Genomic DNA, 22,472 nt, shown 5'->3' with positions numbered 1-22,472 from the left:
TTATTAGTGTTGGATAAAGGAAGTGCCCCTGCTTTTTCCGCTTTTTCACTTAAGGAATTGCTGGCCAATGCACCTGCCATTGATACTACCGCTACCGCACAATGGCTACTTTTTACCAGGGGAAGAAAAAGTATTGCTCTATCTGCCGCAACCGTCTCTGGTACCCGTTAGAGTGGGCATCCACTAGTAAAATGGTTGGTTTGGGAAGCGAGCTTTTATATATCCTGAATAGTACATTCCTGGTTGACTAGGTAAATTATTCTGTCGACCGTGCTAGGGAAAGCAGACATCGGGCAACTAATCAGAGCTTGACAACTTTCAATTGTACAATAACTTGAATAATCAAATTACAATTTCCTGCATGCTACGAAGGAAATCTATTGAAAACTAACTGATTTATGATGACACCCCGTTAAGCATACAGACGCGAGGCATACGGACGCGAGGCATAGTACGCTGGGCATAATGGACGGCAGGCATACGGACACGAGGTATATGGACGCGAGGCCGAATGGACGCGAGGCCGAATGGACGCGAGGCTGAATGGACGCAAGGCCGAATGGACACAAGGCCAAGGGGAAGTGAGCCGGAATACGGTATTATCGTCATCATCACAGCCTTTTTTCAATAACATGTATTCGGCTTCAAAGTGTCATTTGGAAAGCAATACACTCGCGGCCTTCAGCCGACTCGCTGTTCGAGCGAATGCTGTCCTTACTCGCTACCGCTCGTTCGGACTTAACTAAGGGAAGGAAACTCTGTTTGAGTAGACCTAGCAAACCAGTAGATCAGTCGTTTGGGTGCGAGAGGCCGCCGCTTCCGACGGCGGGTCGGCGGCCGGCTCGGACTGCGGAAACCACGGCGGCTTAGTGCCGCCTCGTTTCCTTGCCCTCGTTTATGCGTCTTCGCCGCATGATTTCAAGAAAAATATTATACCCAACTTAAACTCTTTAGGAATATATTTGCACCTGAACTACATAATTGGATCTCATGCGATCATACAACATCGCATTCGGCCTCGCATTCATTCGGCCTTGCGTCCATTCGGCCTTGCGTCCATTCGGCCTTGCGTCCATTCGGCCTTGCGTCCATTCGGCCTTGCGTCCATTCGGCCTCGCGTCCATTCGGCCTCGCGTCCGTTATGCCTTGTGGCAGTATGCCTCGTATCCATTATGCCTCGCGTCTGTATGCCTAGCATACTATGCCTAACATCCATATGCCTAGCGTTCATATGCCTCGTGTCCCGTCCCCGTAGACACAATTGATACAAACTGTATTGCATGTTAAAGATCGATGTGTTCTCTAACCACACTGAATAGTTTCATCGCGCCAATATTCAAGTATAACTGTTAAACTTAAAAAAAAAAAGTTTAAATGTCAGGTGATGCCATATGGCATCACCCACCAGGAATGGGTTAAAATCCAATTTTCCAATCGGTTAGTAGTAGCTTAAGTACTTAAGTTAGTAGCTTAAGTACTTATGATGAATATTAGTAAATAATGAGTATGTGTGTTCAATCACAAACGGTGACTTCTCAACATTGTTAGAAATTTGTAATTTTAATTATTAGGAGTTGTTTGCTTTCGCAATTAAAACTTATCATTCGTAGGGATTTAAACCTACTTGTCAAAAAAGGGGTAGTAAACTTACAAATAACTTAATAGCTAACTTATTGGCTATAAAGAGAGCTTATCGTAGCAATTGAGGATTAAACATATATTTCTATTTGAAATTAAACATATATTTCTATTTTTCCGTTTTTTTTGGGTCTCTTCCATGTCTCTTTTTTCAGGCATTTGGTCTTCAAAGTTCCTATTTACGAGTCACTCAGCTCAGCTCTGTATCATTAACAATTTTACCGAAGACGTTACACCGATCAAACGAACCCCTGTTCTGGCTTTAAAAATATCACCAATTTTATCGACATCCTTTTTACATAGCCCTTTGACAAATTAGTCGTGATTGAACGGAAAATACTAATAGCACAAAACGACATCTTTAGCCCTAAGAAGCATCGGTGCAAGTTTTATTAGTATTGCGACATCCCATAAAAAATTATGGGATAACTTTGCTCAGATGAACATTTCAGACATTTTTTGCGCTTATGAAAATGCCGGAATTTCATCTTTTTCTGCGGAAAACTCATACGAAATTTGAGCGGATGATGAATTTCTAGGAATAAACTTTTTCAAAAAATTGAAAATGAAATTGAGCAGTTTCACAGAAAATGTCCCAGTTTAAATATTTTTTTCTAATTGTCATTTTTGATTTTACTTAAACTTTGCATAGACGTTTCTATGGGCAAAAGATGCCATTTTGTACTATCGGTTTAATTTTTTTGGAACAGGACTCAATTTTGAGAAGCTATTCAAAAATGCTATTTTGGGAAGGTATTTATGATTAAAAATACTTTTAGGACCAAAATGGTTTATTTGATCGGTGTGACGTCTTCGGCAAAGTTGTAGATAACCATTTTGTCTTTTTGAAACATATATACACTCTAAAAAAGTAATTCTTTTAATGAAAAAAGTTAAAACAAAGAATTAAAAACTTATTACTCAAATGAGCTCATTTTTTAAAAATCAATTTTTCATAAACATTATAAAAGATTACCAAAACAATGCCGAAATCAAGAAAAAAAGGTATAATGAGAAAAATTACCCAAAGAATGCTATATTGGAGATTAAAAATATGTTTACAGACAAAACGGTTTGTTTGATTGGCATAGTGTCTTTGGCAAAGTTGTAGATAATAGTTTTGTCTTATCAAAAAAAAAAAAAAAAAAAAATATCCTGTGGAAAAAAAAAGAAAAAAAAACTTTTTTTTTTAAATTATAACTTTTTTTTCTTGATTTCTCCATGATCGGACGGTCCTCAATGTTTAGGTAATTTTTTGAAGCTTCTAATAAAAAAATAGATTTTCAAACAAATTGAGCTTTTTAATTTTTGTTTCAATTTGAAAAAAAAAATTCTGAATAGACGAAATTATTATCCACAACTTTGCCGAAGACGTCACACCGATCAAACAAACCGTTTTGGCCTTAAAAATATTTTTAATCATCAGTACCTTCCTGAAATAGCATTTTTAAATAGCTGCTCAAAAATGAGTCGTGTTCCAAAAATTAAACAAAATGGTATCTTTTATCCAAAGAAACACCTATACAAAGTTACAGTCAAATCAAAATGGTCGATTAAATTGGATTCCCGTTTTTTGTGGAATCGCACTATTTACTGAAATAGTGCAATTCCACAAGAAACGGGCAACCAATTTAATCGACCATTTTTGATTGAATGAATTTCTGTTATTTCTAAAATATTTGACATTTTTCATCTCTTGATATTTTTTACATTCTTAAAATTTCTTTTATTTTTGATTAGGTGCGCAACTAAGCTCTCGCTATTTGTCAATGGTGCCTGCTGTAAACGTATCAAAAAATTGATGTATCTAAAACGTGATGACCCAAGCTGAGATATGTGGTAAACAAACCACTTTGACATGTTAATGACTTCATTGTGGCATTATTTACTTTAAGTTGTGTGAAAATGTCCGACTTTGTGTCAAATTTGCGTCATTTGCGGCAAATCTTATTTTTCTTATTCCAGACGGTGGCTGAAGCGCATCGATAGTTAGAAAAAAAGTTTACGGAAATGCTGCTCTAAGTCAAACAACAGATAGGTTCCGTTGCTTTAGAAACAGTAATTTTGATGTTGACGACTGCCCGCGTTGAAAACCATCTGAGATGCTGATTTGGAGAAAATACTAGATGAGGATGAGGAAAGAATTTACTTCGGCACGCTTCGGTGAAGCAAGCGATTTCATGCTTTAAGAATGATTCAAGCGATTTCATGCTTTAAGAATGATTCAATTATTTGATGCTAGAGACGTTGAGCGTCGATTTTTCCCTGTGAACTACCGCTCCAGCGACAAAAAAAGGAAGGGTTTTCTTCAACGCATACAAACTGCGACGGTTATGCTGTGTGTATTTGGTGGACCAAGGTCGGTGTTATTTATTGTAAACTGTTGAAACCAAACAAAATCATATCTCTGAGGTTAGTTTCGACGATTAGACCGAGCGCTGCGTAGAAGATATTATTACTTGTTCCGTTCGATGGTACATGGTCTGATACTGATCAGCAATTTAACTCATATAAAGAAATCGAAAAATGACATCATTCGTGACAGCTTCAAAGACTAACCGTTTTATAGTAGCGGTATTCAAGCTCTGTCAGAAGGATGTGACAAAGTTACAGCTAACAAAGAGCAGTACTTTGGATGAGTTATAGGTAATTTATTTTTTTTAATAAAGTTGTATCTAATACATATTTGTAAGAGTTGTACATTTTTGACACAGTATTGACTAAAATAATTACCATTGTCAGGCATTTCTGACGTTTTAACAATGCTGCGAATTGACTGCACTAGCTTTTTGTTATCGCTATGCACTAACATGTTCCTAAAAACCTAAAAACTTATGCCTACTATAAATAGACGAAATGAATTGCAATCGCGTATTTTTTCCTTTTTAAACCCCTGAAATCGTGTTATATCATCTGATACTGCGGAACACACTCACATCCAGGAACTTATGAATTAATCCCGATTCATAAAACCACAAAATCAAATTGTTAAAACCCTGGATATCAGCAAATGTTTCTGTTACGTAATCCATCGTTAAGATTCGGACTCCGATGTTGTATATTGGGAATAATTTACGGCGTTACGATGTGTTTCATATAATCTAACTGACTAGAGTACTTTACCTGTAACGGCAAACAATGAAAGATAAGCGATGAAGTACGCTAGCCCTTTCTAGGCAGCTTCAATTGATAACACCTAAGGTAAACCACGCGGATATTTTAATCTATCGTACTCTACTCTTTTGTGCTTGACAAGGTCCCGGGATAAGTTATTTGACACAAAAGCATACTTCATAAAAAATAACGCCAGCTGGCTGTGCTGAAGTGACGCATAATTTATTTATAGGATCGGAAAGTTTCGTGTAATTTAATCTTCTATCACGGTACGGCTGCTCAGGCTGTATACTGGAACGATTGAGGCTTGGGATTAATTATTTGATCCTAGGGTAGAGAGTTGCCTTTGTTATTTTTTTGTTCTTCTGCAAAGCAAACTTCATCAATCTGAATTCATTAATCCCGCGTAACAACAAAATGACTCAGCCGAGATTCCACGTAACGCGATAGGCTTCGATAGCAGCGGCAGCTACCGGCAATAAGGGAAATGGTTCATTAAGGAGATTATGTACAATTTTCGTCTTCATTAGGAAGCACTTTGTTGGGTTATGAGAGCACGCCGCCGGTGAAGGTTAAAGTTTACCGTGGTCCTTTGAGACGGAGTTCAGTTCAAAAGGCAAGGGAAATGGTTGCGGGGGGATAAACTGTAGAAGGAACGAAAATCAATGTGGGAATTCTACCCGATGATTTTCGGTTATGATTTACAAAAATTTTACAAAAATAGTAAGTTTCAGTGAGATCGACTTGAACTGTCCTACAGTACGGTCGCATTTTACCAACAGCTCGAGGCTAAGTCTTAGACTACCGAGAGATATTGAAATTTTGTTTTTCGCTTTCAACAGACTACCTGTTGAAACGCAAAGTAATAAATTTGTTTTTAGCGTTAACGAGTGTTTAGTGAGTAAATTTGGTTTGAGATATTTCTACTTAAATTCTTTAGTGAAGTGAAAGTGTAGTGAAGTTTTCCAGTTATGCCTGGAAAAAATAGAAAAGCTCGCTTTGATGCGGCTTCAAGGAAACGTGAGGCATCTCCTCCAAGTGACACTAAAATTTCGACTAACAGGTATGATATTCTTTCTTCCGTTGGGGATCAAGAAATTCATACTTCTCATACTGAGCATAAAGCCGTTATGAAGAAGGTTAAAGTTCCACCTATCGTGGTATTTGTAGCAAATTTGAAAGCATTTCGATCAGAGCTTTCATCGTTTCTGTCGGATGTGAAAGTTAATTTTCAAACTGGCCGCCAAGGCGAAATTCGTATTTTGGCCGAATCTCTTGATGGCCATGAACATCTTTTACAGTATTTGACTGAAAAGATATATAAATTTTATTCTTTTGATGCCAAAAACGAGAGACCGTTTAAGGCTGTTTTGAAAGGTCTTTCAAATGACCAAACAATTGAGGAAATTAAAGAATGTTTGTCAGAATCACTTGGTTTTGCTCCCAACCAAGTAATTTTGATGAAACGAAAGGCAAATGCCAAAATTAATCAAACTGGAATACACCAGGAAAATTACTTAGTACATTTTGATCGTACCAAAGTAAATAATTTGTAATGTTTGGAAAAAGCACGTGTTTTATTTAACGTGCGAAAAAAGTGGGAAAATTTCAGGAGACATGGAGAAATCCATAATCTTACTCAATGTCGGAATTGTCAAGCCTATGGTCATGGAACTAGAAACTGCCATATGGTAGCAAAATGTATGATTTGTGGTGACACTAGTCACACGAAAGATATCTGCCCCGTGAAAGAGACCACTAATAGTTTCAAATGTGTAAATTGTGGGGGAAATCACAAATCTAATTTCTTTAATTGTCCTGTAAGGTCAAAAATTATTGCTTTCAGACAACGTAGGAATTCTAAGCAACCTGTTGTCAATGTGGGTATACAAAAGACTTTCAATACTGTTCAGGCATCACCAGCACTTTCATTAGCAGGTGTGTCTGTAGGTAATAATTTAAATTCAGATAACAAATTTCAGACAAAAAATCCTGTTCAGGCAACACCAGGCTGTTCATGTGCCAGTGTCCAAGCCCGGATTTGAGGGGGGGGGCAAAGGGGGCAAATGCCCCGGGCCTCCCGATTTTAGGGGCCCCTCTAGTCCTTGGGCGACCTTTTTTTTTCTCGTCACCTTTCAGAACGTTACCTCTAAATGTTTTTAGAAAAGAGGGCCTCACAAACAAATTTGCCCCGGGACCCCACCGTCTAAATCCGGCCCTGCCAGTGTCCTTACAGGTAATATTTCAAATTCAAACAGTAACAAACCGTTCGTGTTTGGTGCTGAAAAGTCAGCCCGTATTGATTTAGGTAGTCCAACTCCAGAAAAGATTGAATACCTACAACAATCCATGCTGCAGCTAATGTTCGTTTTGTTGAACTGTAACTCGATGTACGAGGCTGTTCAAGAAGGTATAAAATTTACAACTAATATTGTTATGAAATTGAAATTCAGCAATGATTTTAAATAATGCTGTAAATTTTCTAAATTGGAATGCTCGCTCTTTAAAAGCGAAAGAAGATGAATTTTTCAATTTTTTAACAGTCCACGATGTGCACATTGCAGTTGTGACTGAAACGCTTTTAAAGCCAAATATCAAACTAAAAAAGAACCCAAATTATATAGTTCATAGGTTTGATAGAATTGATGTTGCTGGTGGTGGAGTTGCAAAAGTTATCCACCGTCGAATAAAACATCGTGTTTTACCCCATCTTGAAACCAAAGTTATCGAGAGTTTGGGAATTGAAATTGAAACAAGTATTGGCATTTCATTTATAGCCACAGTGTATTTGCCTTTTCAATGCACTGGTGAGCGAAAAAAATTATTCCAAGGGAGATTTGCAAAAACTCACAAGAAATAAATCTCAATTTTTAATCATCGGTGATTTTAATGCGAAACATCGATCTTGGAATAATGCTCAAAGCAATTCCAATGGAAAAATATTGTTTAATGATTGCTCGGCTGGATTTTATTCAGTTTTATTCCCAAATGGTCCTACATGTTATTCTTCTATTAGGAATCCATCTACAATTGATTTGGTACTAACAAATCAAAGCCATTCATGCAGTGATTTATGAACTCATGCTGACTTTGATTCTGATCATTTTCCCATAACATTTTCTATTTCCCATGAAACTATTTTAAATACCACTAGATCTGTGTTAGATTATCACAAGACTAATTGGGATAGATATCGTTCTACGATCGAGGAAAATTTGAATGATGATATTATTTTACAAAATAGTGCTGACATTGACAGAGCATTAGAAAATTTTAGCAGCTTAATACTCAATGCCCGGAATTTATCAGTTCCTAAGGCAAGACTGAAATTTAATGCACCAATTATTGACAGTGAACTTCAACTTCTTATACGTTTGAAGAACATACGGAGACGTCAATACCAAAGATCTCGTGATCCTGCTTTGAAAATTATTTTTCAAGAATTACAAAAGGAAATTAAACTTTCACTCTCACTGCGAAATGAGAATTTCATGAGAGAAGTTCTTGCGAAATGAGAATTTCATGAGAGAAGTTGAACAACTAAAACCTTATTCAAAACCTTTCTGGAAGCTTTCGAAGGTTCTTAAGAAACCTTCGAAGCCCATTCCAGTCCTTAAAGATGGTGATTGCATTTTTCTAACGAATGAACAAAAATCTCAAAAACTTGCTCAGCAGTTTGAGAGCGTTCATAACTCCAATTTGAACGTAGTAAGTCCTATTGAAAATGGAGTAAACCAAAAGTATGATCAGATCACCACCCAAGAATTTCTTTCTGAAGAGGTATTGGAAACAAACTTGAATGAGGTGCGAACTATTCTCAAAAAATTCAAAAACATGAAAGCACCAGGAGATGATGGGATTTTCTATATCCTCATCAAAAGACTTCCCGAAAACTCTTTAAATTTCTAGGTAAAAATTTTTAACAAATGCTTTGCACTAGCACATTTTCCTACGAAATGGAAAAATGCCAAAGTCACTCCAATTTTAAAACCCGAAAAGAATCCAGCTGAGGCATCAAGTTATTGACCAATTAGTTTACTTTCCTCTATTAGCAAACTTTTTGAAAGAATAATTCCCAATAGAATGATAACACATATTAATGAGAACTCAATTTTTGAAATTAGCAGTTTGGTTTTCGCCATGGGCATTCCACTACTCATCAGTTACTTAGAGTAACAAATATGATTCGAACTAATAAATCTGAAGGCTATTCAACTGGAGCAGCTCTACTAGATATAGAAAAGGCATTCGACAGTGTTTGGCATAAAGGTTTAATAGCTAAAATGTCAAATTTCAGTTTTCCGCTTTACCTCACAAAAATGATACAAAGTTATTTAACTGACCGCACTTTCCAGGTTAACTATCTAAATGGTAAATCTAATAGATTGCCTGTTAGAGCTGGTGTGCCTCAGGGGAGTATCCTGGGCCCAATCTTATATAACATTTTTACTTCTGATCTTCCTGATTTACCACCAGGTTGTGCGAAATCTCTGTTTTGTGACGATACAAGCATTTCGGCAAAAGGAAAAAGCCTTCGTGTTGTATGCAGTCGGCTACAAAAAAGTTTAGATATATTTTCTTCATACTTGCAGAAATGGAAGATTTCCCCTAATGCTTCTAAAACACAGTTAATTATTTTTCCTCATAAGCCAAGAGTTTCATTTCTCAAACCCACTCATAACCACGTTATTAAGATGAACGGTGTGGTCTTAAATTGGTCTGATCAAGTTAAATACTTAGGGCTAATTTATGATAAGAATCTTACTTTCAAGGAGCATATTGAAAATATCCAGTCAAAGTGCAATAAGTATATCAAATGTTCATATCCTCTTATCAACAGGAATTCTAGACTTTGTCTCAAGAATAAACTGTTAATTTACAAACAAATTTTTAGGCCAGCAATGTTATATGCAGTTCCCAACTGGACAAGTTGTTGTACAACCAGGAAGAAAACACTTCAAAGAATTCAGAATAAACTTTTGAAAATGATCTTGAAGCGTCCTCCCTGGTTTAGCACGAACGAGCTACATAGGCTCACAAATGTAGAAACATTAGAAATTGACATATTTTCAACCAAATTATCAACAAATTCCGACAAAAATCGTTGCAATCCTCAATTGCAACGATTAGCTCACTTTATAGTCAGTAAGATAGTTTTAAGTTTATTTTAAGTTTTGTTTTATTCCCTTTTTTTCCTTGACAAGTAGGTTTAATAATTTTCCTACAATTACATTAACTTAACTGCAAAAGCTAATAACATTCAATAATATAAAAAAGCGTACAAATATATATAATAGTGTTGAAATGTCACCATTTGTGGCAGAACACACAATACTAATTCTGAATAGATATTAATACATAAATAAATTATTACAAACATCCCCCCCCCCTCTATGAAAAAAAAAATAGTAAGTTTCAGGCAATTTTTCGAACATAGTTTATTTTCGAGAACAAACGTATTACGGTGATATTTTATACTTGTAGTAGTTACACTTTTTCATAAAGCTCATAATAAAGAACATTCTAAATTTTTTGAGTTTTGAAACAAAAAAGTTACCCAACCAGCAATAAATTAGTAGCTCTTGCTGCAACTGGTTTAATGTTGATGAAAAATATAGTCACCACCAGGTGCTGGTGGTGCTCTTGTAAGTCGCCACGACACGGTTTTGTGCAAATTTATGACCTATCATTCAACAACATCGTGGAACACGTGTTTATTCGACAGTTAAGTCCCAAAAATGTGGTTTGACACCAGGACCATGACACTCGTTAGTCATTTGACGACAACGTTTCAATGATAAAATAACAATGTTCATCAATCAAGGACATTTACTCTAGGAACGACATTCGTGGCGATGAGTTTTCTTGCATCATTTTTCACGTTCGTTATTTTTCTATTGCTTGTAAAGCAAATTGCTAATAATAAACATTAATAAAAATTTTGATTTATTTTTGACACAGGCTTCAAAGATAATTCTTTACACCACCTAAAATTGAATACGTAAACATCATCGAAAATGTCAACACCATAATTGGTCAACACCAACAGGTGTCCATAACAGGTCATAATAATTGAAGCAGTTATTGAACCAACCAAGGCCTAGTTTTCACTATTCTTCGATTCATAAAATTGAACATTAATATAATATCCCAGAAATAAAAGACGATTAGATCTAACGCCATAAAAGTTAGACGACGCGTGCTAAGGATTAGCAGCTGCCTCAATATTTGATTGCAATTAAAATTCAAACACAACCTGCAATAGCTAATAACTCTTGACGAAAGGGTATAAGTTCTAGTGAATGTACAGTTTCACTATTATACAGCAATCGAGCAATGGCCGAGCATTATCGCAATAAGATCACTTTCCTAGGGATATTGGCACTAGTAGGTATTGAATATTCTTCTAGCGTTCCCATGTAACAATTTTTATTAAGATAGCTCTAGTTGAACCATCCCTGGAAAAGGGCGAACCCCGCAACGTAACAATTTCAATCGGTAACCGCTTCAACTCTCGACCAGGTCTGGAGGATCATGGAACCAATATCAGCGGATTAACCATCAATATTACACGATGGAGGGCCGCAGTTCTACCCGGAACTAACATCACCGGAATACTAATTCCTACTGTCAGTAACGATACTATAACCATCCAAATCGGTCATGTAAACTCACCAAAGGAAGAGCGATTGCCGAACTCTACCCAAAAGCAAAACCGGAAGAAACGAGCGATTCTATCAATACCAACAGTACCGGAAATCTCAATACCGACAATTCCGGCCATCCCCTCCATTCCACTTCCATTGATCAACGGATCTCATGTTTCTGTTAATGGTAACTTACTACCATTATCAGATTCTATTTCCAGCCTGATCAGCAACATTATAGGAAGCGATTTAGGAAACTTATCACCAAACCTAAACCTGGCACTTGAATTACCGTGGCAATTTATGCAGCGAATAGCTCAAAGGCGCCTCCTGCCGATAAAAACCCTGGATCCGCTTGTGCAATTTCTAGCGACACAGTACAATGCGCTAGCGCAACCTACGATCGATAGTAGTCTCAATGTCGTAGATGAAATAAAGCGCTATGCTTCAACTATGGTCAACTCCAGTCTAGGCACAGTGGACATCGTTGTTCATGAGGGAACGAAAAATGTAATACGAATGTATAACAGTTTAACCGATGGGGGGAAATCGTGCGTTGGGGGTATTCCAGAGGATGCCGGTTTAAGGGTGTCCAGAAAGGCCACCAACTGCGTCAGAGACCGCTGGAACGAATTGATCGGAATTATTGATCAGTTCCGCGATTTAGTGGCCAACAGTAGTGATACCTTTGGCGGATGGTTGAAAGAGTTGAAAACGTGTAACGCCAGTAACTTCGCCAACGAATCTGACCAAGAAACGGCACAGCGGAGGTGCTATGTTCAGGTAATACGATTGAAATCATTTTACGTTACTTTTTCGTTGTACACGCATTCTAATCTGTTTCAGGCTACCGCCGAGGTTTCGACAAAAATGCTGTTAGATTACCCGTTGCGCTGGTCTAGTCTGGCCGTTCGTGTCGTTAATGCAATCAACAATTTCGAACCCCAGCTAGGACTTTGTGTTGCCGGTGTAGGCGCTGAGGTGGCATCGATTTCCACGCATTACTCGGTTAGAGTAGGGTTGTGTCAACTGATACCTTAAGTTTGAGTATACATAAAAAAACACCTAATAAAATGTTAAAAAAAACTTACCCAGCCTCAGTTCGCCAAAGTTGCCACAGCCGATCTTTTTGCCGACTCGAAAGTTCGGCCCGACCATCAGGACGCCGGACGACGAACTAACCGAGTGACGGGCGGAGTACATGCTGCTGCCGCCACCCCGGGTGGTGCCGCCTCCGCCGCCGCCACCACCGGCCGTGGCCGATGCTCCGGCACCCGGAACTCCACTGCAAGTGAAGAAAAGAGAGAAAATTAAAATTAAAACACACGTCGGTTTCATACTATAACATTCAAAAATTGAGATGTTCAAATCAAAGGACACTTTTTTTACAGTTTTTTTAAATGTTTATCACGAATGAGGCGATTTGGTTTGAATTCAAAGGTCGTGTTTCGGGGCTGAATTTATTGCATAACGATAAAAATAAAGAAAAAAAGAATAAATGTAAACCCCTCTAAAAGTTAGTTAAAATGAAATTGCTTTTCTAAACACAAACGGTGCTCTGCAATAAATCGAAAAAATGGATAACGGACGCTGCGCACCAAGAATGGTCTGCATGGGGTGCAAAAAAAAATCACCGAGTGTTGGTGGTTATTAATTACAGTACGATACGAAGTGCTTCGAGGTGAAAATAGTGCTAGAATTGTGATATATAAAGTAGACTAATAAATTGTTCCCGTGTTGCATAAATTGCACCGTCGTCGGAGTAAACTAACTTCATCGAGACATCGAAGTGACAGTCTTACTCGACTGATTGAACGTTGCAATTACAATTTACAATACACCCGGGAACACAAACTATATTTGTGCAGCATAAATACTTTTTTTCAATCAAAGCTAAACTAGATTCTTTTGAGTTTCGCGTTAGGCTGATGCAAATTTTGAATAGTTTTTATGTCCACGGTTATCAAAGTAAGCTAAGGTGAGGGCAAAAAAAAATAACACTGAAAAGAAAAAAGAGCATAGCTTTCATAAAAAATTGTGTGCAAGTTAGGGTAACCGCTCCTATATTCATCTCAGTACCTATATTCATCTCATCACGCCTTTTCGATCAATTTATCGTCAAATTTTACCATATTTTCAACGTAAAACTTTCAGCCACTTGAGAGAATCGAGAAGCAAATAGATTTACTTTCAAAAATTTGAAGAAGTTTGACGGTGAATTGGACAAATGAGAGAAATAAGATGAATATAGGTGCACCAACCTGTTGAGATAAATAATGGAGCGTTTACCCTACGACGTTTGTAACTTGCATGCAAAAGTGTGTTGAAAAATATCAAATTATTATTAATCATTTGGCTTGCCTTTTGATGACACTTTCACTGTCACTGTACTTGTTTGTTGCTAAATCAAGCATATACACTGTCGAAAACTCAATAATATTAACAAACGGCTTTTTTTTTCTTCCCCTTCCAATTTTCAACATTTTGACATAAAAAAAGGGTTAAACATAAAATAAATAGGGTTAAACATAAAAGGGTTGACATAAGATGAAAATGAAAATTGTATCGGCCTTGTTACCAATATTATATTGGGTATATAGAAAAATCTCTCTGCAAAAAAGCGACCGCTATCTTCATAACGGAAAGAATTTGATCTGATACAGGTCGGGCTGGATTATCTGGAGCGTCAAAAAAATTTTCACTTTGGATAATCGCGTTTTCCGGATAACCGAGTTACCGGATAATCGACTCCGACTTGTATTGTCTGTTTGACAGGGAAGAAATATAGAGAAGATTATTTAGAGTGGGTTGAACGAATAAATCTCAAAAGATTTCATCAGTTTCGTGTTTAAAGCAGAAAAGTCAGCTAGTCGTGATTTGGGTAGTCGCACTTCTGAGAAGATGGACTACCTAACTCGATATACAAGGTTGTTCAAGTTGGTATAAAATAACAACTGAAATTGTTATGAAATCGAAGTCAGCAATGACTTCAAATAATGTTGTCAGTTTCTTAAACTGGAATGCACTCTTCAAAAGAGAAAAAAGATAAATTTTTAAATTTTAACAGTCTATGACGTGCATATTGCAGTTGTGACTGAAACGCTTCTAGAGCCAAAAATTAAACTCAAACCGAACCCAAATCAAATGGTTTACATATTTGACAGAATTGATGTTACCGGAGGTGGGGTTGTAATAGTTATCCACTGTCGAAAACATCATGTTTATCCCACTTTAAAATAAAAGTTATTGAAAGTTTGGGAATTCAAATTAAAATAGTTATTGCCGTTTTATTTATAGCCGCAATGCATTTGCCTTCTTAATAGACAGGTGAACGGAAAAATCGTTTCAAGAGAGATTTACAAAAACTCACGAAGAATGAATCTAAATTTTCAAGCATCGGTGATCCTATCGCAAAATATCGATTTTGAAATAATGCTTAAAGCAATTCCAATGAAAAAAATTGTTCAACAATTGCTCTTCTGGATTTTGTTCACTTTTATTTCCGAATTTTCCTTCATGGTTTCCTCAGGAACCCATCTTCAATTGATTTAGTACTAACAAATCAAAGTCATTCCTGCAGTGATTTATCCAATGCTGATTTTGATTCTGATCATCTTCCAATTTTTTTTCCATATCCCGTAAGACTGTTTTAAATTGCACTAGTTCTGTGTTTAATTAAACAGTGCAACAAAAATTTAATTTTTTCCTGCCTTTTTTTCTGTGTGGACTCATCACTGCGACCAGAGATTAGATCTATTGTGATATTGCTTCTGTACTCTGTACATCCAAATGGCCTGATTCTACTAAGATTCGAACCCACGACCACCCGCTTACCAAAGCAGGCTCTGTAATCTTGCGGCTACGGAGCTCAAGAGCCTTGGCTTCTATATATGATTTTTTGATGTACACTGAAGTCGTTTTTTACGCGGGGGATACGTACCGCGTAAAAAAAACCACGTAAATTCCGGAATCCGCGTAAAAAAACCGTGTAAATTCCGGAATCAGCGTAAAAAAACCCGCGCAAATTCCGCATTCCGAGTGAAGAAATTTCGAAACCCGCGTGAGAAAAAAATTCAGCGAGAATTCCGGAATCCGCATAAAAAACCGCGCCAATTCCGGAATCCGCGTAAAAAAAGCCGCGTAAGAAGCGACCTTAGTGTATTTTGATGCAAAACCAAATTTCCCCGAGTTCGGACTCATTGGTGAAATGACAACAATAGCGCTATTTTGAATTTTTGAGATATCGCTAATTTTTTATGTTTTTTCGGTGTCATTTTGTTTCAAAGCAAAATGCAAAAATTCTAAGAGTTTGTCCACATAATAGTATTTTTCAACCCATCATTAAAAAAACGTCTTAAATAGGACAAAACCTGACCTCACATCGGTGATTCTACGAAAGGAGCTTTGGCATGGTTTTTTTTTTACACAAAGCAATATTATCGTCAGGTTTTACCTATTAGCGTCCGGGGGGTGAACGATGTCCTAGAGCATTAACTTCTTGCATGATAATTCTTCACAATGCAGAGCATCTTCCTGCAAAAGATTAGTTCTCTATGACTTCAACCCCCCGAACGATAATTGGACAAACCTGACGATAATAGAGCTGATACCCTGGGTATGTTTTGCATAAATGGATCTCTATTATATTCCTGTATGGACTCATCACTGCGACCAGAAACATTTATCTTTTGTGCTATAGCCCGGGTGCTTGTAGTATTATTATTATCAGCAATGTCACTATTGAGAGTAAGTGACATGGTTATTTTAATTCGTGCTTGTGTGTATGCTTTTTCAGCCTTCCTTTTTACGCTTACTACTCCGAGCCTTGCTGCCTCCGGCCAACATTATCGTCAATTACAATTTCCTGGAGAGGTTTCAACTGAATGCCCCTCTGGCCATAGTTTTAATGTAGAGGAACTTATTTTTGCGCATTCCGTTGACATCGAATGGCCTGGATTCTACTAAGATTCGAACCCACGACCCATCTGCTTGTCAAAGCGAACGCTGCAACCTAGCAGCTACGAAGCCCTTTAGGATTAACCTTTCTGTGCTAAAAAAAACACCCCTACATGCCCGGCGGGTACCCGGGTACACACAAATTGGAATTCTTGTAACTTTGGCAATTTTCTTCCGATTTTAATAGTTTTAGCACTAAAAGATTCAGCAACTGATCTGCTTTGAAATCAGAATTTTTATGACAATGTTGTTAGTACAATTAAAATTGATACCTCATATGAGTACTTTCGAAATCGGAATGATGTCCAGAGACCTGAAAACGACCCTAGTGGTCACTTTAAATTTCAAAAATGACTACTTCCGGTTTCTGGAACAGAACCAAAAATGACTGAATCCGGATGATGCCCAGAGACCAAAAATCAACTCCAGAAGCCATTTTGAAATTCAAGATGGTGACTTTCGGTGTCTAGAAAACAACCGAAATTAACCAAATAACACCTCATATGAATACAGTCAGGTTTTTTACGCGGATTTTTTTCACGAGATTTTTTAAGCGGATTTCTGAAATAACGCGGTTTTTTTACGCGGACTTCTGAATAACCGCTGTTTTTTCCACGCGCTACCGCACTAGCTAATTCGAAATTTTTTTCGCTGATTTTTGAAAACTGATCTTAGAGCGTCTCGGATTTTTTTCTAAAGCCTTTCTAATTTTTGTTCGGAAATCAATTTCGGACGCCATTTTGAAATCAAAGGTGGTGACTCCCGGTTCGTCTGGTGTCATTCTGAGGTCTCTGGGTAGCACCCCGATTCCGAAAGTATTCATGTTAGGTGGTATTTAGGTGACATCCATAAATTACACAACGCAAAAACCCCCCTCCCCCTATGAGCGTTACGTAATTTATGGATGCCGCCTTAGTCAATTTTGGCTGTTTTCCGGAAACCGTAAGTCTCCATCTTAAACAAAACTGCATCTGGAGTCTCTTGGCTAAAAAGGTATTAGGGTATCCCATCAAGCACATATCGGGGCAATGGATCCGCTAATATTCAAATGAGCTAGTCAAATTATGTCTTATATTGAGGAAAAAACTCTCAGAAATCGATTGGTAGATGTCCCCTACAATACTGAAATCTCGACGTAAGATTAACTTATTTGAAATCTAGTGACTGTAATGTTTAGAGTGTAAGCGATACTCAAAGATAAAATAACAATTTGTATTCACAGGATCCTCCCTCTTTTGCGGGGAGGAAGTCGCATTTTGGGCCAGAACTGGTCAATACATAAAAATCTTGCTTCAGCTATGAGACAGAATCATCGCGTCTTCGTCAAAGCTGGCGATGTCTCAAAACAATAAATTACATGCTTTATATGGTAAAATCGGTTATTTCGGCTTTCCATTCATCTGCAAAATATAAAATCTTTTTCAAGGATTAGAAAGGACAAATAAAAGAAAAAAGATTCTAATCCTCGAAAAGTTTTATGTTAAATCGAAACGTCGGAAATAGAAAATAAATGTTCGTTTTGATAGGCAGATGACTAGAAAGCCGACAAAACCAATTTTACTAAAGTAATAATCAGTCGTAGACGAATATTTACGGTCCATAGACAGGTTCCACCCCTCCACCCAAGCACAAAACTTTTCAAATATTTTTGCTTCTGGTCTTCCTGATTTACCACCAGGATGTGCGAATTTTTTGTTTTATGATGATACAGGCATATCCGCAGAAGGAAAAACCTTTCGTGTTCGGCTGCAAAAAAGTTTAGATTTATTTTATTTATACTTGCAGAAATGGAAGATTTCTCTTAATGTATTAAAACACAATTAATTATTTTTCCTTGTAAGCCAAGAGTTTAATTTTTCAAATCCATCAATAATCACGTTGTTGAGCGAATGATGTAGTCTAAAATTGGTCACATCAAGTTGGATACAAATTGGGTCCAAATACCATTCAATCAAGAAGCAATAAGCATATAAAATGTTTATATCCACATATCAACAGGAATTCTAGACTTTGCCTCAAGAATAAACTGTTAATTTACAAATAAATATTTGGACCAGCAATGTTATATGCAATCTATCTGGGTAAGTTGTTGTGCAATCAGGAAGAAGCTTTCAAAGGATTTAGAATAAACTTTTGAAAATGATTTTGAAGTATCCTCTCTGGTTAAGCACGAAATAACTACAAAGGTTTATTAATGTGAAAACATTAGAAAATATGCCAAACCAACCGGTTTCGACAAAAATCATTGCAATCCCTAATTACAACGACTAGCTCACTTTATAGTTTTATTTCATTTGGTGAATTTGGTTTGGTGAATGAATGTTAATAAATAATTGTACCACTACAAATATCCCCCTGCTCCCGAAAAGTAGGTATCGTTTCATTGCTTATTGACAGTATTTAATTAGCTGTAAACTGAGTCAGCTAATTTTTATTGGCATTAAGCGAAAACATCTTTAATTAGTTTCATATTTCACAGTGCACACTCTTTGCCATATTTGGTGACAAAATGTCTAGAGTTTTTTTCTCTCCATAACGCTAACAGTTTATTTGACCGCAACATCTCATGTTCACTTGACAAAAAATCAAACATTCAATAATAATCGAACATGTTAATCAGACTAAACTAATCAGTCAGAAAAAGTTGGCTCCCACATTTTCCCAAAAAATCAGACTGTCATCAATCGATTTTCAAGAAATTCAGTAGAGTTAACAATTCTATTATGGCACAAAATATATGGCGACCGAACACCGTGTGAACTTAGCATTCCGAGCAGTTTGTTCGACACCCTAAAACATATTTTTACATAAACACAATCACACGCACGTACATAATTACTGGTAATACCAAAAAAAAACAAAACCAAAAAACAAATGAAACATTACCAAATGTATAGCCTCATGGCACACTCGACGCACTTTGCCGCCGCCGCCGCTTATGGCTGCGAGACGCCTGGCGATGAACGGGCTTAAGCGTGTGGAGATTCCGCGGCGGACTTTGCGGTCTGCTGACTGACGCGGGCGTGAAAAGCAGCCGGGCTTACCGGCGACGATGGCCCACTGGGTGATTGAATTTTTAACCACTATATCACTACGAACAGGCGAACAATACTTTTTTTTATTATAAATTCACGTTTGCTTTTTAACACTCGACTGTTCTGCCATGCCGACGACGCTCAATTGTTGTTGCTACTGCTGTTTCAGATGGTGCAGTTGGTAAAGCAATAATTTTTAACGTGCACATTTTTGCTACAGCCACCGCCTCGGCGGCAGCGATTTCCTACCGTATGCAACAGTTGCATTCCCCCCGTTGTTGATTGGTGCGGCGTCCATGCGAGTCAGCGCGCAAGAGTTTGGGGCCAGTTACTGACATGTGCGAAAAAGTATTGAATAATAACACTATTACGTAAGGGTGGGAGGTGTAAAACGCGGCAAAATAAGTCGTAACAAAAGCAGCTACAGTGACTACCGCCAGTGCATCGGCAAATAAAAAAAATCTTCGACGAGCTTTGAGCCACTGCATCCACACATCACTAATGTTTGTGTGTGGACGCGCAGTGCAGTGCAACAATCAATGATGAGATGAATGGGACTGGAAGCTACAAAAAGGATTATTATTAACCCTTAAATGCGCAATGTTGTTTAAAACAACACGACTAAAAACGTCTTAAAATACACGTATTCCAGTATTTTTGGAAATACAATTCGTTAGAATAGCTCTCTAGACTCTAACGAAGAAAACTTAACTGCTGGAAGTGCTGTATTTGAATGTTTTGTTTTTATTTTTGCTGTCAAAATCTCGGAAACGAAAAAAAACATGGCTAGATTCCCGACTGGTGCTGACTGTCTTTGAAAATGAATTTTAAAATAAGGTTAGTTGTTAATGAAAATGTCTGAATTATCAGTAATTATACTAACAAAAGGTCAATTTTAAAGTTACTGTTAACAAAAGTAATTGTTCAGACTTTATTCTGCGATAAAGCCACAACGTTGTTTAAAAACAACGTGGTAATATTTGCATATTGAAAAGTAAATCTTTCAATTTTTTATGCATATTGGTTAGTTTTAGAGCAGTAAGCGTGTTAAACATAGATTTTATGGTTTAAGATGCTTTTTAACGTCGTGCGCATTTAAGGGTTAAATATACAATGCGCGGTGGAAGCGATGTGCGTATTGGGTTGTCGCCAAAGCTGTCCCAATTAATTGTGCAATTGAGAATAAATTCATGGCTATTTACCGATCTTAGCAAAGCTTTAGGCAATTTATGATGTCATATTGATAAAATAAATAAAAATTACGTTTTTAACTCCGAATGACTTTAAAGTGCTTAAAACGTAACGATCGAATGCAATCAAAGTCTTTAACCGGCATCTCTTCGCAGAACGACATAAAATCCAATCCTACCGCCTTCACGTGAAACTTAGTACATGTGGGGCTTGGAATTCCCGTAACCGGCTGGTAAGTGCGGTAGCCGTCCAGGGGCTTAACATAATAGAATCCAATTACTGTCAGTAAAGTAAACAAATGGTGCTAAATGAAAAGAAAGCAAGAAACGTGAGTATGCAATGTGCACCAACAACAAGTTGGTCAGATACATTAGCGCGGTTCAAGTGACCACTGATTAGTAGAAGGAAACTAACCAACTCATGGTCCAATGCAATTAGTGTCTAATGTGTCAAATACATATGCGGCTTCAGCCAGGATTGGTTAAGCAGTGATAGTTTGCAGCTTGTTTCCCTTACTGCAGAAATTGTATGTTCTTATGGATTATTATAATCATATAAAATGTTCAACCGGATGACTGTAGGCCTTTAGGTATTCCATTGTGCAACTTGAACCACTCTAGTTAATTTTACTGTTGTTTTAGCGGCTTGTGAAAGGTGTGGCATGTGAGGAACGTCGTTCCAGTAAGAATTACCATCCTTTAGTCCAGACCGTCCACTAAGTATAGTGAGTACGAGTCTCTGAGATGAGATTTTGAAAGAATTTTCTTAATCGCATCTAAGCTAAATCACTAAAGTAGGTTACATTACATAATTTCCCTTTATTTGATTATTACATAATTTCCTTTTATTCGAATATAAAATAATTGTTATGAGCTTATTGTTAGTAACACAACATAATTCTAAATACGAATGTATTTTTCCTAAAGAAGCTCTGCTTTATGGTTGTATGTTATTTAAAAAAAACATGATCAAATCGCATCAGCTTTCCACTACATATTCGAAATCAGTGGGTGATCATTTTTGCATAGTGTTATTGCACAAAAAAAGTAGTTAGTGCTAATGAGTGAAACTGCTTTCGGAGTCCTTTTGAAGCATAGGAAAAGTGCAAACAATTTGCAATGGCATGCAAAACTTCCCAAGAATTGTGCAAGAAAGTTATAAGAAAAAAAACCTATGAAAGAAGTGTACTGAAGCAACAACTAAAATAACACCATCATTAAACGAAAACGATGTCAAAAAAAAACGATAGCTCTCTCGGCTTGAACTATCCAAGGCAAAAAAGGCAGATCGACCATTACCTGTAGTGAGTAATCTTCTTCGGGCGAAACCTCAGCGGAACCCATGACATTTGCGACGGCACCTTGTTTTAAGTTTTTTTATCGTTTTTTCTTCTTCTTTCTTTTATTTGCTTTGCACTCCCTAGATGCCTCGGCAATGATGACTTTCTCTGTCGGCTGAAGCACAGTTCCTCGATGTGTCACAATCAAAGCATCGTAAATTTACTCTCAAAACAATACCGCGCTTTAGCCATATCAGTCCACGGTGGCCGAGCGGTCGGGTCTCTTTCCGCTTCAACTTCCTGTACTCAGGCAATAAGCCAAGCACCAAATCCACGCAATAAACTGTTTGAATTAGTGGAGCTTGCAGCAAAACTTTTTGTAACTGACTGACGGAACGATGATCGACAGATATAACGAACCCATTGAATATCTAACAGTAATTTCCTATTGACGCTGTATATTAAGCATCCAAAAAAGCCAGCAACAAACTTCGAACCATGTGCCTCAATGTGTAACACAGCAGATAACAGATTTGGCCAATGTTGGTCTACGGAAGCATACACATATTACACTATCGGGTCTGTATGAACTTTGGTCTCTTTCAGTTTGCT

At 37.3% G+C, this 22,472-nt stretch overlaps 2 protein-coding genes across 18 annotated transcripts in view; one reads left to right on the top strand and one right to left on the bottom strand.

The window, feature by feature from the left end:
* The window catches only part of LOC129731299 (casein kinase I), an 82,452-nt gene extending 60,269 nt beyond the window's left edge, over nt 1–22,183 (bottom strand). For 11 of the 17 annotated variants that reach the window (XR_008728994.1, XM_055691164.1, XM_055691167.1 and 8 more), the window contains exon 1: nt 12,491–12,702. Coding sequence is in view for 16 of the 17 variants with exons in the window: in XM_055691164.1 (XP_055547139.1) it covers nt 12,491–12,602 (112 nt within the window). In the remaining variant the exon portion in view is untranslated. Of the gene's footprint in view, nt 1–12,490; nt 12,704–21,879 lie in introns of those variants that run through there. The other 6 variants (XM_055691166.1, XM_055691171.1, XM_055691176.1 and 3 more) reach the window with 3 other exon arrangements.
* On the top strand, nt 11,058–13,403 carry LOC129731301 (uncharacterized). The gene is made up of 3 exons (XM_055691180.1): nt 11,058–11,139; nt 11,190–12,182; nt 12,246–13,403. The coding sequence occupies exons 1-3, from the start codon at nt 11,089–11,091 to the stop codon at nt 12,438–12,440; spliced, it is 1,239 nt and encodes a 412-aa protein (XP_055547155.1). The 5' UTR covers nt 11,058–11,088; the 3' UTR covers nt 12,441–13,403.
* Nucleotides 22,184–22,472: the final 289 nt, after the last annotated feature.

Source organism: Wyeomyia smithii, chromosome 3, assembly GCF_029784165.1.
Source record: "Wyeomyia smithii strain HCP4-BCI-WySm-NY-G18 chromosome 3, ASM2978416v1, whole genome shotgun sequence".
Taxonomy (NCBI): Eukaryota; Metazoa; Arthropoda; class Insecta; order Diptera; family Culicidae; genus Wyeomyia; species Wyeomyia smithii.
Note: the sequence above shows the minus strand (reverse complement) of the source record. Positions and strands in the feature narration are given on the sequence as shown.

What these genes read in the sequence shown, in the direction of transcription:
- LOC129731301 (XM_055691180.1), top strand. Translation starts at nt 11,089, where the DNA reads ATGGCCGAGCATTATCGCAATAAGATCACTTTCCTAGGGATATTGGCA. An exon ending in TCCTAGGGATATTGGCACTA is followed by an intron (nt 11,140 to 11,189) that starts GTAGGTATTGAA and finishes ATTTTTATTAAG; the next exon opens with ATAGCTCTAGTTGAACCATC. An exon ending in AGCGGAGGTGCTATGTTCAG is followed by an intron (nt 12,183 to 12,245) that starts GTAATACGATTG and finishes AATCTGTTTCAG; the next exon opens with GCTACCGCCGAGGTTTCGAC.